Below are 15,130 nucleotides of genomic sequence, written 5' to 3' on the forward strand. Positions count from 1 at the left end.
CCTCTCTGCTGTTACCTGGCTGGACTCAGCCACTCTGAGTGCTCCCCTAGATGGAGCATCCTCCTCTCTGCTCCCCTGTCTCCTCTTCTCCACCCCGACTGGACCCCAGATCCATTCTCCTCCCTCTGGCCAATGATAGTCCTAAAACACTGATTACTCTCTCTCTTGCTGAAAACTCATTGTTCTTTTGGTGAAGTGTAAGTCTCTATCCATGTGTGATGTGGTCCCTCCTTGCCTTTGCCCTGTACCTAACATGCCCTCCAACCTCTGACTCCAGCCAGTTTCTGAGACTCAGTTTTGATTCTTCCTGCTTCACCTCCCACTCCCTAATTCTGAAGCAGAGTATGAGATGCCCTATCCCTGCCAGGTACCCCCATAGTCACCTGGGCAGTCCTCACAGGGCTTATCTTACCTGCCCGTTTACTTGTCTGTGTTGCCCCACAGTGTAAGCCCCTGGAGGGCAGGGACCTGGGCTTTCTTATTTACTGTGGTTTGTGCACCACTTAGTACCTGGGACATAGTAAGTACCTAATAGTATTTGTTAAATAATTGAATCCTGCTACACTTTGTATTTCTTTTGACCATAAATCAAAGAAAACAATAACTTATGTTACCTCAAATGTGTTCATTCCCAGAGGTCTCAAATTTACCTGTTATCTTAGGGCATTTTAACATTTTGCTTAAGATGTTTGAAGGAGTTTAGACATTAAATCTCACACACAGGTTGTTATCTGGGTTAGGCTGTTGAAATGACCAGAAGCAAGAGAAGCCTTTGGGGATTGACAGGGGGGGTCTCTAAGAATCTGGAAGGAATTTCTCTGCCCTTTGTATATGATAACAAGGAATGTCTCCTACTCGCCATGCTTTCCCTTTCTCTTGGCCTAAGGAAACTCTGTCTTTACCGTTAGTGAATATATCAATAAGTGCTATACTGGAATTCGAATCATGTATCCAAATCTAGGCAAAGTGCTAAACCAGTGGGATGTCAGTTGCCAGGAGAGGCTCAGGCACACATGCGCCCCAAATAGCATCAGCTTATAATGAGGGGTTATTTCTTATTCACATTACATGTCCATCAACAGTCAGTTGCAGCCTTAATCTGAGACCCAGGCTGAAGGAATAACAGTGATCCCCAGCGTTTTTGGCACCAGGGTCCACTTTCATGGAAGACAGTTTTTCCATGGAAGAGGGATGGGAGGGTAGGGATGGTTTCAAGATTATTCAAGCACATTACATTTATTGTATACTTTGTTTCTATTATTATTACATCAGCTCCATCTCAGATCATTAGGCATTAGATCCTGGAAGTTGGGGACCTCTGAAAATAGGGGTAGAGGAACAGAGCATAGTGAACCACTCCTGGCTCTGAAAGACTCTGCCCAGAAATGATTCATTTCTCACCTGCTTATGTTTTGTTGACCAAAGCAAGTTATATGGCCCCACTTATACCGATGATGTAGTGGTCTACCATATTCGCTTGTATTTTCTAGACGATGAATCTCAGAAATGTCCAGAAATTTACAAAAAATCAAAAAGGTGGTAAGCAGTAATGAAAAACAAGACAAAGGTCAGGCCAATATGTATAAAAATTGTCATGATGAATCTTGAGACTGCCTCAGCCATTTGTTCCCTAACAGGGAATCAGAGGCACAGTTGGTTATACCGTGTTTTGTTTTTAATCTGTTGGCAGGGAGGCTTCACCCAGATTAAGTGCAACTCGGACATTTTCATCGGTGGGGTCCCCAATTATGATGACGTGAAGAAGAACTCGGGCATCCTCAAGCCATTCAGTGGGAGCATCCAGAAGGTACAGGCTACCCTTCCTCATGTGCATGGTGTGACTTTGACTACCGACAATGGAATTGAGAACTGTAATCAGTGCAAACTGCTATACCCAAGAAAGAAACCTTGAGGAAGTTTTAACATTTCTAAAATTATAATTTTTAATTCTCAGAGCATACCTTTCCAACCCCGCTTTCTTATAGCATCTGCTCCCAGCTGTGCCCAGCGGACATCTCGTGAATGCAACTCAATGAAGATGAATTTTTACAATAAATCTACTTAGAATATCCTAGTATTGTTGAGGGGGCAATTGCACCAGTTCATGCAGACACTTGTGAAAAAGGGAAGGAAATGGATGGAGTCTCATAGTGACTCTTGCTTCTCTTTGGGGTCACTTGGCTTTTTGCTCAAGGCAAGACCTAATTGTTTTTGCTGCCTCCACTTCCATCCCCACCACCTTGTTTTAATGGTTGTTCATCAGTCATGTAACCAAACTCTTAAGAGCACAGATTAGAGTCCTTCCATGGAAGGTTCGAGAAAAAAAAATCCACTCAGCTAGAAAGAGACAGGACACTGACCCCATTCATATCTGTCACATGTTCCTTCTCTCGGGGCTGCCGGTGATCTCTCCAGTCATGAGGTTATGTTCTGTCTACAACAGACATGTAAGTTGACCCCCCAACCCAGAGATGCAGGACCACTAAACATGGGGAAAAGAGGATTTGAAGAAAAACACATCCGGTTCCTAGATGTCAGCCAAGTCCTATTTCTCTTGGCAACCAGTGAAGGAATGGGGGCCACCAATCCCCGAGGGGAATCTGAGGCAAAGTACAGGAGGTGCTAAGGAGGTGGAGGGGCGGTGAGAGGAGGTCCTCTCAGGATTTGCACAGCTGGGCTCTGAGAAGGGCCCCAGGGACTCTGTCCTCTGTATCCCAGTGTGGGGCCCAGAAAAGGGGCCCAGTCAATATTTCCTCACCCACTGTGCTTCCCTTTGCTGCTGAACTGTGAGGCCAGTGACACCTCAGTTCAGACTGTTGTCCCCCCCGTGAGTGGGACTGGCCATGTGAAATCATGGGTTTGGAATTCTAACTTGGGAAGTAAGCTGAGCTGCTGAGAGACTTCATCTTCCTTCTGAACATGTCAGGCTTTGCTCTCTTCACACAACACATACAAGCCTTTCCTCCTTACTTCCTGGAAAAGCCCCCTCCCCTCCCAGTGACCCAGTCAGTAAGAGAAAGTGAAAGTGTTAGTCGCTCAATTGTGTCCCGACTCTTTGTGACCTCATGGACTGTAGCCTGCCAGGCTCCTCTGTCCGTGGAATTCTCCAGGCAAGAACAGTGGAGTGGGTAGCCATTCCCTTCTTCAGGGGATCTTCCAACCCAGGGATCAAACCCAGGTCTCCCACCTTGCAGGCAGATCCTTTACCATCTGAGCCACCAGGGAAGCCCCAACCTAGTCATGGCACTTGCCTTGTTCAATTTCTCATGACTCGGGTTTACAGTCGTCACTCACAGCAAGAAAGGGGGAGAGTGTGGAAAGATTCCGGCTCTTCTCTGGTAGATTCTGAGTGGCATGCCTGGAGGAAGGTTTTCTCCCAGCTTTCCTGACTCTCCAAAAACTAGACAAACCTGTGGAAACATGGACGAGTGGCCAGAAGTACCCCTGCTAACCTCTTAGGATCCCCTGCACGCTGGAGGTTACCCTAGGAGAAGCTCTCTTTGAGTTCTGCAGAGCCTGAAGAACCCTGAAACACCCACAGCTCAGGGCCAATGCACAGTTCGTTTATTTGGAGTTGGGGAGCCCAGTGGCCTCTCTCTATAATTCATCAGTTTCACTAAAGCCCCATTGCAGGGAAGAGGGGTGAGAGCAAAGAGCTGTCTATCTTGGTGAATATGCACAGCAGAGCTAAGAATGTGACCTGAGTTTCACTCCAGGGAAGAGGATGTGGTGAGGTGGGGATTCCGGAGTGCTGGGGAAGGAGGAAGCAGGAGGGAGGGGGCCAGTTGGAGAGACTGTGTTGATGGAGCTGGAGGAGGCTGCAGAGAATACCAGCCAGGAAGACACACCAGTACATTTCCACCACCTCCAGACTCTATCACCGCCCCCCGCCCCACCTTGGATTCCTGCCTCTGTGACATTTTGTGTTGTATTCTTCCTTACTCTGCTTTTTAGCTGCATGTCTCAGCCTTGGCTGCATCTTGGAATTGCCTGGAGTGTTTCTTTAAACTTACCAGTGACTCAGTTTCACCCACAGAAATTCTGGTTCAGTTGATCTGGGTGGGGCTTAAGCATGAGTATATTTCTTAACCCCCTCACCTCCCATGATTCCAATATACAGCATTAGAAACCCAATTTTGTAGTAATTGGTTCTTCTTTATGATTGCTCTGAGTGGCCAGGTTTTCCAGAACCAGAGGAAGCTGCTTGTTTAGTCTTGTACCTGATGCAGATTCTCCCCAGCACCAAATGTAGTCACTTCCATTCCTGCATCATTCACAGAACTCTGAAAGCAGTAACCAGACTTTCTCTTTTTATTTTTAAAGCTCCCCCTAACCTCAAGCGTAGTTCAGGTTGGTGTGCTGAGGGAAGCTGTAGAAGACTCCAGAGCTGATTTCTGAATCCCTGAATTTCTTTATGTTTTCTTTCCTAAGATCATCCTGAATGACCGAACCGTCCACATGAAGCATGACTTCACGTGGGGCGTGAACGTGGAGAATGCAGCCCACCCCTGCGTGGGGTCCCCCTGTGCCCATGGGGGCAGCTGCCGACCCAGGAAGGAGGGCTATGAGTGTGACTGCCCCTTGGGCTTCGAGGGGCTGCACTGCCAGAAAGGTACACTGTGTGTATGTGTGTGTGTGTGTGTGTGTGTGTGTGTGTGCATGCATGTGTGCTGGGAACTGCTTCCTGGAGCAGAGAGAATGGGCACGCTGTTTGGGAGACTGCCAGTCTTAAAGGACCAGTTGATTACCCTGAGACAGCCATACTGTTTATTTTTATTAATGATGTCAACAGCATATTAGATGATTCTTTACCAGCTGAGTCACCAGGGAAACCCAGATGATATATATATATATATATATAAACTACTTTAACTATTTAATAAGAATTAAAATGCTGAAATACTTCTGTAAAGAGTAAGTAAATAGCTCCCCATCCCAGCTACTATGGCTCCTCCTCTGAGAATTGCCCCATGGTCTAGAATCAAAGGGTTAATTCATAATATTGGGGGCGGGAGTGGTTTCCAGGACCCCTGATCTGAGCCTCTCCCAGAGCCTATCCTGACAGGTGAATGCCTGGGCTTTATAGACTGATAAATATTTTGATGAAATATTTTGGACTCCTACCTGTGAATGCTACAAAAGGAACTCTTGCCAAATATGGCACAATATGACTTGCACATTAGTTGCTACAAACCAGAATATGAACAACCTTCTGCAGACTGCTGTTTTCCATGCTGTATATGTTTCCTCGGTACCTCAGTTTCTTCATCTGTAAAATGAGAATAAGACACGATATTGTTTAACTCAGAGAATGGTAGTGTAGATTACATAAGGCAATGTGTATTCCTTAGAAGAGGAATGAGGCAATACTCATATTTCTCAGAAGAATACCTAGTAAGTAACAATAGCACCCATTATCCATTATCTGATGCTGAAGCTGCAATACTTAGGCCACCTGCTTCGAAGAGCCAACTCACTGGAAAAGACCCTGATGCTGGGGAAGATTGAGGGCAGGAAGAGAAGGGGGTGGCAGAGGATGAGTCAGTTGGATGGCATCACCAACTCCATGGACATGAGTTTGAGCAAGCTCTGGGAGATGGTGAAGGACAGGGAAGCCTGCCGTGCTGCAGTCCATGGGGTCACAAAGAGTTGAACATGACTGAACAACTGAACAACAACAACAAGCCATTATTATTCTTGGTGAGAAAAATAAAATCCACCAGCAGGTGCTGTGAGCACTTCCAACTTGCCCTTATCTGAAGCAGAGCAGATCCAGATCGCAGGTCCTGCTGGACTGTTTTCCAGGCCTGCTCAAGGGAGGCAGAGGCCAGGGTGGGGTCTGGAAGAGACCCACGTCGTGGCGCTGGATCACGGTGAGCCGCATGGACCTTCTTTTTAGAATGTCAGGGAGGCCTCGCCTCTCCAGGAACTAATGAAAAAAGGCATACAGGCCTGAAGGCAAGAAGGCAGCAGTCCTAAGTGAAGCACTGCTCTGTCTCTCTTTTCCTTTTTTTTTTTTTCCAGGTTTTTGATTGTTCTCAGAAGTAGGGCTTAGAGGAAAGCTGTAGACTACAGGTAGATATTTCAGTATGTGGAGTGCTAGGAGAAGTTGTTTTGCAGCAGTCTTGGAAAATATGAAAGATGCCAATTAGCCAGCTGGAAGATTAAGTAGTATTATATTGAAATGAATTTTGAAACCCTCATGGCAAATCATATGAAATAAGTTTATAAATGTAGCTCACTCTAGTGATGAACCCCTAAAGAAGAGGAACTGAGCCATTTGTGAATGATCCTGATTATAAAGCTACCAAGGAAATCACTGTTTAGCTAACAGCAGGTACTTGGAGAGATTTAGCTCAAGAGTGGCCTGTTCATTCAGAAAATTGGATCCTGATTTCACACATCAGCGTTTGAATCTCCTAAGTCTCCAGTTTTACCACAGGCAAATGCAAGGTTGCTCTTGCCTTAGATGCTAACACTAAGGGTCAATATATAAAGTCCAGGAGGAAATGATCATTTAGCCTCTGGAATTAAATAGAAAGAAAAGATAATTGGTATCTTGCTAACCTTTGTTTCCTGTTACAGAACATTAACCATATAGATATAAAGAGCTTTGCAACTATAGGTTCAGGTTCAATGAGAAATATACCTCTCCAAAATGAAAGTCAGATCGCTGATGAGGGCCTGGGCCTTCTGGCAAGATCCAAGAGTTGGGCAGTGGCAGTGTGGGGGTGGTCTAGTTGGCATTTAGACCCCTTTTTTCTGCAACATCCTAGGCTGCAACCAAGACTAAAACTCAGAGCATCAGCTGCTTTCACATTGTATCAGCATTTCCTTGTGCTTTGAAATAAGGCATTTCTGGCAAAAGGGCAATTGTTGCCAGTCCTAGGAAGATTCATACATAGGAGGCATGGCCTGTATCATGTAATTTCTTCTCCTGTTGTATGGCTTGGGAGGATTAACGGAACTGTGGGTACAGGTTAGGGCTGTTAAGGACAAGTTTTCAGGCCCCAACGGGCACATAGAGGTACACAGTTACCATACAGACTGCTGTGATTGTTCAATAAGCTTGGATAAGTGTCAGAAAGAAAGGAAAGAGAGCTGGCAAACTATACTGTTCCACAGAGAAGCAAAAGAACAGTCTAAAAGTTGGGATATATTCTTAGCAGGAAAGGCAAAGACTGGTTAGGAGCCATCCTTGGTTATCAAGGAGGATTCCACCTGATCCAGTAAGATGCTTCTGACCCTTATAGATGTACAAGCTTTCCCCTCCATGATGAACAGATCATGCTTCAAAAGCACAAACGTGTTCCCTAGTTGTTAAACCACAGATGTTAAACCACCCTTTTACAGAGTGCAGCATGTCGGAGAAACCCCCAATGCCAGGCCTCACTCAGTCCATACCAAGGGGCACCTTCTCCAGCAGGAAGTTCGTTCTGGGGATGGTCAGTGAGTCTGGTTATCTCTACCCTCCTCCGTGAGGAGTTCCACTCGGGCCCTACTTGGGAGACTAGACACTTGTTCTCAACTCTTGGTAGTACGGGAGGGCTGGGGCTGGGGGGATTACGGGTTCTCAGACCATCAGACCATTAAGAGGGTCTTGGGAGCCCCATCCCACCCTTTGTCTCTGCGACATCAGAGGCTGGAGCAGAGTTTGAGCCCAGATGGAGGTGGGCACCAGGCTGCCACGGAGCTGCAGGAAAGTGAGGCTCTGTGTCCCCAGCTGGGGCTGGAGAAGCCAGAAGGCCTTCAGGGTCCCAGCCACAACTTCAGATACCAGCAGAAACCATAAGGCGCGGTGGTCCCCTCACCTCCCATCTGGGGCTCTCACTCTCGTGTGCCTTCTTCTACCACAAACCTCAGCACCCCATGCTGCAGCCCAGTCCTGAGGTCCCTTTCTCATCTCACCAGAGGGGTGTCAGAAAGCCAATACTCCCCATCCTTAGAGATTTCTTCTTTCTCTCTACTCTCATCCAAATTTGCCCATTTTGTGTCCCAGGCCGTTAAGAGCTCTTGTATCTAAGTTACTAACAAGGGAAAGCAGAGTTTCACAAAGCACAGGTGAAAATTTAAGTTCTAAAGAATACTGATGGCTGTTTTGTGCTCACACAGAGAGACAGACAACATAACATTCACGTGTGCAGAATGGGAGGGAGATTCTGTGGTCTAATAAAGTGAGTTGCTCAGTCATGTCTGACTCTTTGGGACCCCATGGACTGTAGCCCGCCAGGCTCCTCTGTCCATGGAATTCTCCAGGCCAGAATACTGGAGTGGGTTGCCACTCCCTTCTCCAGGGGAACTTCCCAGTCTGGGGATCAAACCCAGGTCTCCTGCACTGTAGGCAGATGCTTTACCATCTGAGCCTCAAATAAGACTGACGACAGAGGATGAGATGGCTGGATGGCATCACCGACTCGATGGACGTGAGTCTGAGTGAACTCCAGGAGTTGGTGATGGACAGAGAGGCCTGGCGTGCTGCGATTCATGGGGTCGCAAAGAGTCGGACACAACTGAGCAACTGAACTGAACTGAACTGAATCCTGGGTAATCCATCGCTTCTTCTGAGGGACTTCTCAGAGCTTTTGATATGTTCTGAGAGTCCAAGATAAGGGTGTAGGATGCAGCTGTTTCCTCCAGGATTTCCCCCAGTCCATGGCAGACAGGCCCCTTGGGAAAGGACTGAGCTTTGGTGGTACCCCCTTCCCTTCCCTTCCCAGAGTACCAAGAATTTCTGACTCAGACGGTGCAGGACCCTTCAGGCCACTAGATGGGAGTGTTTCCCTGCAGCAGCTGAAGTTCCACTCACTGCCAACACCAAAAGCCACTGGCTTAGGTCACACATTTGTCAGGGATCCTCAGTCCTCAAAGATGGGAACCTACCTGACTCACAGTGATTGACCACATTCTAGACACTTCACAATGTATTTAGTAAATTCATATCAAATTGCTGAGTCTGATTGGGGGACAGGGGGAAGTCCCAGAGCATTAAAAGAAAAAAGCAGCTTCATTAAATATGAGCTGTAATTTAAGAATACTCAGTATGAAAAAACACAAATTCATAAAACATATAAATTGTGCATACTGTAGGGAATTTCGTTTCTTGGGATGGTGTATTCTTAACCAATGGAAAATTTGGAGGCATTCAGCCTGGATGTTGATTTTTCAGATAGTTGAAGGCTGGTAATGTAGAAAACGATTTTTTAGCTATTACTTACTTTGTGGCTGCAGAGTCAGCTTCATGGGACCAAGATGGCTGCTCCACGCAGAGCTGTCCAGCAAGGGAGAGTGCTGCCTGTGGACGAGAGAGCTGCCCACCCTGGAAGTTCAGTCCAGTTCTCTGAGACTGGATTGCCACTGCTCAGGAGGTTGTGGGGAGGAGTCCTGGCTGCTGGAAAAGCTAGGTTACAACCCCAGGTCCTTCCTTCACTGGTCCTGGGACCGTGTGAAGGAGCCAACAAGTTTTCTTCCACTCTTTATAGTCCATTGGGAATTTCAAGTCCCTGAAGTGGAAAATTTGCCTGGCTTGCAGGCTGGCTATTCATTTTGTCACCAGATGTCTCCAGCTTTTAGGTCTAAATGTGAGGAAGCACCAAAAACGGTCTTTAAGTAGTGCCTTTGCCACAGGACAAAAAAAAAAAGTGTAGAAGAAATTAGATATAAAGGGTTAGGATAAAATATACTTGTGCTTACAATATTTAAACTGCAAAAGGCTAGAAAGGACTAGATGGTTATTTCTAACTGTAATGTTTTAGGATGGAATTAATATTTATCCACATATACTGATGACACAGAGTATATTTTCACCGTGTTTGTGTTCAGTGGTGTCATTTCTAGAGTGTTCCCCTGCTCTTTATTAATCACAAGATCTGAACCTTGTAAAGGGGGTGGGGTGGGAATTGGGGTGATATTTTCCACTGTGGAGAGAAGAGGCAGCTGGCTGGCTTATCATTCCTTTTTCACGTGTAGCCTGGAGCCAAGAAAAGGTAGTGGTCATTGACAAGGTAAGTAACTCTCCAGGAAGTTTCTCCAGGTTTAGATTAAGTGGGCATTGTCAGTTCAAGGTCAGGGGAGCCCCAGAGGTGTTCTTCCTGGTCCCACCACCTGCACCCCAGTTACTAAGCCGAGAACTGTGGAGGTGTGTTGGGTGATCTGGTGCTAACCATGCTGAGAGAAAAGATTTCCAGCGGTTTCTCATGGGGGAAACGAGTGGATTCACGTTCCTTCAGAGGAATGTGAGTTCCTGCAGGGCTTCCCAGGGGCTGTGCGAGGCCGCTTTCCAGCGATCTACAGCCACAGCAATTGGGATTTTACAGTGACTGTGAGATTCTGACCTGCCCTGTTCTGTTTCATGCTGGCATCTGGCAGAGTGTGGGAACTACTGCCTCAACAGTAAGTACAGTGAGTCCTCCAAGAAGCTGGGACGGCCCCTGGGCTGGTGCCAGGGCAGGCTCTGGCCAGGCTGTGGGCTCAGTGCCGGCCAACCACCTTCAGAGGGTAATGGGGGACACACCTCTCAGAGGGGTTGCAGCCTCCCACCGAGATTGCCAGCCCTGGGAACACACTTGTCTCCTGGCTGGGTCTTGGGAAGCCCTGAGCTAGGGGGGCTTAGTCAGCAGCTGGACGGGGCTCACACACACACCCCTTTGAGAGTCCAGGTGCAGAGCACGTCCTGATCATTTCCAGGGGTGCAGGGGAATGATGACTGTTGGCCACAGACCCATGTCCATGACCAATAACAGCAGGGACGGGCCCTGCTTGGGGCTGACCCAAACCCAGCAGGGACTCCAGAGTGACTGGGAGGGATGGCTTCTCCTCCTGTCTGGCATCAGCAGCTGGCAATTCAGGGCCTGCTCGCCCAGCTACAAGCCCCCCTGTCCCCCCTTGTCCCCACTCTTGCTTCTTATACCGCATTCTCACCCTCTTCTTTCTATATTTTTGCTTCTCCTGGACTTCTCCCCCAGCCACAGCTTTTTCGTCCCCTCTGCATCCCCTGCCTGGGGCTGCCATCCACTTGGCTGTTTGTTTTCGTGTTGTTGTTTTTTTCCCACACCTTCTTCTCCTTTGCTTCTCTGACATTTTCTTTTCTTCTCCTCTAACATTTACTTTCCCCGTCTTCTCTCTTCCCACCAACTTTCTACTTGTGGCATTTTGCATCTTTTTTTTTTCTCTCAGCTTCCTTTTCTTCCTTCTTCCTCCTCCTCACTTAAACCAGAGGGTGGTGCAGCTCAGAATTTGAGATTAAAGAGCTGTTCACTTCCGACTCTAAAACACCCTCCAGGTCAACAGCCCCTTGTCCTGGGCCATGCTGCTTCAGAGGACAAGAAAGTAATTTCTTGGATAGTTACCTCGAAAAAATGTTTGCTTCTCTTCCTCTCCTTCTTTTCTTTCTTTTACTCTCTCCCTCCCCCAACTTCTCTTTTCCTTCCTTCCTTTTTTTTTGTCTTTCTTTTTATGAAGAGTACAGGAGCATGCTGTGGGTGACCTGCCAACACAGGAACTTTTATTTGGGGGCCCAATGTCATCATGGGCTTCCCAGGTGGCCCAGTGGTAAAGAATCCACCTGCCAATGCAGGAGACACCAGAGAGGCGAGTTCGATCCCTGAGTGGGGAAGATACCTGGAGGAGGAAATGGCAACCCGCTCCAGTATTCTTGCCTGGAAAATCAGAGGAGCCTGGTGGGCTACAATCCATGGGCTTGCAGAGTCCAGACATGACTGAGCACGCACATGCAATGTCATTGGGTTTTGTGTTTTACTGTTATTTTTTTTTCTTTCTTCCTTCCTTCTTTTCTTTCTTTCCTTCCTCCCTTCTTTTTAATGTGTAGAACTGAAGTGAACTGAACTGAAGTTGCTCAGTCGTGTCCGACTCTTTGCGACCCCATAGACTGTAGCCCACCAGGCTCCTCTGTCCATGGGATTCTCCAGGCAATAGTACTGGAGTGGATTGCCATTTTCTTCTCCAGGGGATCTTCCCAACCCAGGGCTCGAACCCGGGTCTCCCGCATTGTAGACAGACGCTTTACCGTCTGAGCCACCAGGGAAGTCCTCAAAACTGAACTGAACTGAGCTGAACTGAACTGAAGTCGCTCAGTCGTGTCCGACTCTTTGCGACCCCATAGACTGTAGCCTACCAGGCTCCTCTGTCCATGGGATTCTCCAGGCAATAATACTGGAGTGGAATGTGTAGAAGTTGAGTTTAAACTCTCCTATCATTTGTAGTGTCGATAATTACACATTGTTTCTCTCCTGGATGTAGAGCCCTTAGTTCAATGTCTTCTTTGTGCCAACCACGTATCTTGTGAAACTACTTATAAGCTGGCTTATTTTCTCTCATTTTGTACATTTCTTTGAACATGAGATTCATTTTACCTTAACTTTCTAAACTGCCATTTCTCTGTCTTTCTAAAGAAGAAAGTGATATTGCTGTGATCTCTTTAGAAGAAATCCTCTAAATTATCCCTAATTCATGACACCAAATGCTATTACTTAACTTATTCCTTTATTCACTGTGTGGACGAGGGTGATTCCTCAAGAAAACAAAGTAATGAGAAGGAAACACTTCTAAAATATTGGAAAGTAGGCTGAGGGCCGGAGTTTGGGTCACAGTCTGTTTCTCTCTTAGCTGTATAATCTTGGGCAAATCCTGTATGATTATGTGCTTCATTTTCTTTTTCTATAAAATGGGAACACCCAAGCCTCCCCTTGCCTAATACTTGCTGCTCCTTTGTATGTCTGTGGTAAAAATTTTGTGAAATAGAACACCAGAAGGTGCTTCACAAAAAATAGTCAAAGCCTTATCCATTACTAACCAGTATCTGAGGTTGTGACCGAATGGGTTCTGGACCAGGTTGGTTTCAAATAGAGAAATCCTGGTGGATTTTGTTAGGGGACTGTTTGCCTCCCTTGGAGAACTTCCAGGGCTATCCCCAGCTGCTCCTCATGTGGCCTAGGGCCTGCCCTTTAGCTTCCAGGAATAACTGGGCATGATTCAAGGTTCAGTATATTGCAGGGCCTTCTCGGTAGGGCTGAGGCAGATAACGGTGACGGCCAGCCCCAGGGAGGGACCACCAGGGAGACGCCAACTCCAGGCAATCGGGCCAGGTCATCCCAAACCAGGCCAAGTGCCTGTGCAGCCAAGAGGAAGGGGCTGCCAAGTTGATAAATGCCTTATTTCCGTGAGCTGGCTTTCTTTGTCTTTTCCTGCCGCGTGGTGGAGTGCTGGGGTCAAGAGAGCCGCATAGCTCGTAACCTCCGTTTTCTGTTCTGTCTCAGCAATCACAGAAGCTATTGAGATCCCGCAGTTTATCGGCCGCAGTTACCTGACATATGACAATCCAGATATTCTCAAGAGGTAAGAAGACCCCTCGAGCACCTTCCTTATCTCCTGGGAGGTCAGTTTCTCTTTATCTTTCCCAGAGCTTTTCCTTATCTTCCATGCCAGAAGATAATTCTCCAAGAAGGCAGGAGAATTTAGCTGTAGTCCCAGGGGAAGAAAACATACAAAATAAACATAGAAACTAGAACAAAACAACACATACAAAAAAAAAAAACCCACAAAAATGTAGCCTTTGAACCAACCTCATGACCAACAACCCAGACCCTTTCTGGTCAAAGGGCCTGGAGAGAGGGACAATGGTCAGCCCTGGGATTTCTGATACTCAGGCCTTGAGGAGCAGTGAGAACTCAACGCTCCTGAAGCCAGGGTTACATGCGTGCAATTTCTGGCAGGGGAGTCAACTTCACGCTACTTTGTGGCCATGGTCTGCCTAGAGCCAGCCGTGGAAGGGTTCTGGCACGGCTCCCACCAAGCAGAGAGCTCCACGTCCATGTCCTACTTTGAATCATCACTAGCGAGGTCCACTGTCCTCTTCAGGCTCTTTCCTGTTTGGTGGTGGGGGGCTTCTTGGCTCTCTTCAGATGGATACAAGAGCATGACCAAAGAGATGCCCACATCACAGCTGGGACTTTTAATTGCTGGTGACTGAAAGTCCAGCCCTGCTCCAGAGTCCAAGCTCCTGGTTTCAGTTCAGTTCAGTTCAGTTCAGTCACTCAGTCGTGTCTGACTCTTTGTGACCCCATGGACTTCAGCACTCCAGGCCTCCCTGTCCATCACCAACTCCTGGAATTTACTCAAACTCATGTCCATTGAGTCAGTGATGCCATCCAACCATCTCAGTCTCTGTCATCCCCTTTTCTTCCCACCTTCAATCTTTCCCAGTATCAGGGTCTTTTCAAATAAGTCAGTTCTTTGCATCAGGGGGCCAAAGTATTGGAGTTTCAGCTTCAGCATCAGTCCTTCCAATGAATATTCAGGACTGATTTCCTTTAGGATGGGCTTTGGATCTCTTTGCAGTCCAAGGGACTCTCAAGAGTCTTTTCCAACACCACAGTTCTTATAAAGCTCCTGGTTTGGAAGAGCCTAATTAGGCTATTTCCCATGGGGAAGACTGGCTCTGGTGAATCTAGTAAGCTTGGCTTTGGTGCTTTCAGTTTGCCCTTTTCTCTTTCTTTTCCTTCCCCTCCACTTTTTGTAGTTTACAGAGCACCACTCCCTACCCGACTGCCAGCACAATCATTCTGGATATTTTCCATTGTCTCAGGTTGATTGCCTCGTCACAGACTAAGGCAACTCTTTAAGCCAAAGTCACACAGTTCTTAGGGTGGAATTTGGTGGTTTTTTAAGGAACAAAGAGGGTTAAGAGACATTTTCCTGGGGCATTGGATGTCCCTGGTGTTTCTGAACACAAACCAGACAGACCCGGCTTTGTTTCTCTAATCCCATGTTGTGTTTATTGAAGTTGTCTTGTGTGGGCCTTAGGCAAAATGGAGTCCCAGCAAAGAAACCCTATTCCTTCTTCAAGTCCTTATACCCAAGAGATGGAGGGGTGTTCAGTCCCCAGAAACCAGGAGGGTGATGCTTAGTGAAGGGCGCCAGGTTGTTTGGGGCAGTGGAAGGGTTTGGTGCAAGTAGGAGGTTCAAAGCCCCAAAGCAGAAAGCTCAATAACACCTGTGTGCATATATATATAGATTGCATCTATGTGTGCAGGTGTGTAAAGCTGCAGATAGAAGTCAGATTCAGAGTCTGTTTCCATTAGAGGCTTTTGGCTGCAAGTAACAGAAAACTCAGGGT

General features: G+C 47.1%; 1 protein-coding gene across 1 annotated transcript in view; it reads left to right on the forward strand.

Moving 5' to 3' along the window:
* The window catches only part of EGFLAM (EGF like, fibronectin type III and laminin G domains), a 189,398-nt gene that overhangs the window by 158,575 nt on the left and 15,693 nt on the right, over positions 1–15,130 (forward strand). Inside the window, exons 17-19 of the mRNA XM_040262359.1 lie at positions 1,691–1,807; positions 4,432–4,612; positions 13,272–13,350. Of these exons, the coding sequence (XP_040118293.1) occupies positions 1,691–1,807; positions 4,432–4,612; positions 13,272–13,350 (377 nt within the window). The remainder of the gene's footprint in view (positions 1–1,690; positions 1,808–4,431; positions 4,613–13,271; positions 13,351–15,130) is intronic.

The sequence above is a fragment of the Oryx dammah genome, unplaced genomic scaffold (assembly GCF_014754425.2).
Source record: "Oryx dammah isolate SB20612 unplaced genomic scaffold, SCBI_Odam_1.1 HiC_scaffold_20, whole genome shotgun sequence".
Classification (NCBI taxonomy): Eukaryota; Metazoa; Chordata; class Mammalia; order Artiodactyla; family Bovidae; genus Oryx; species Oryx dammah.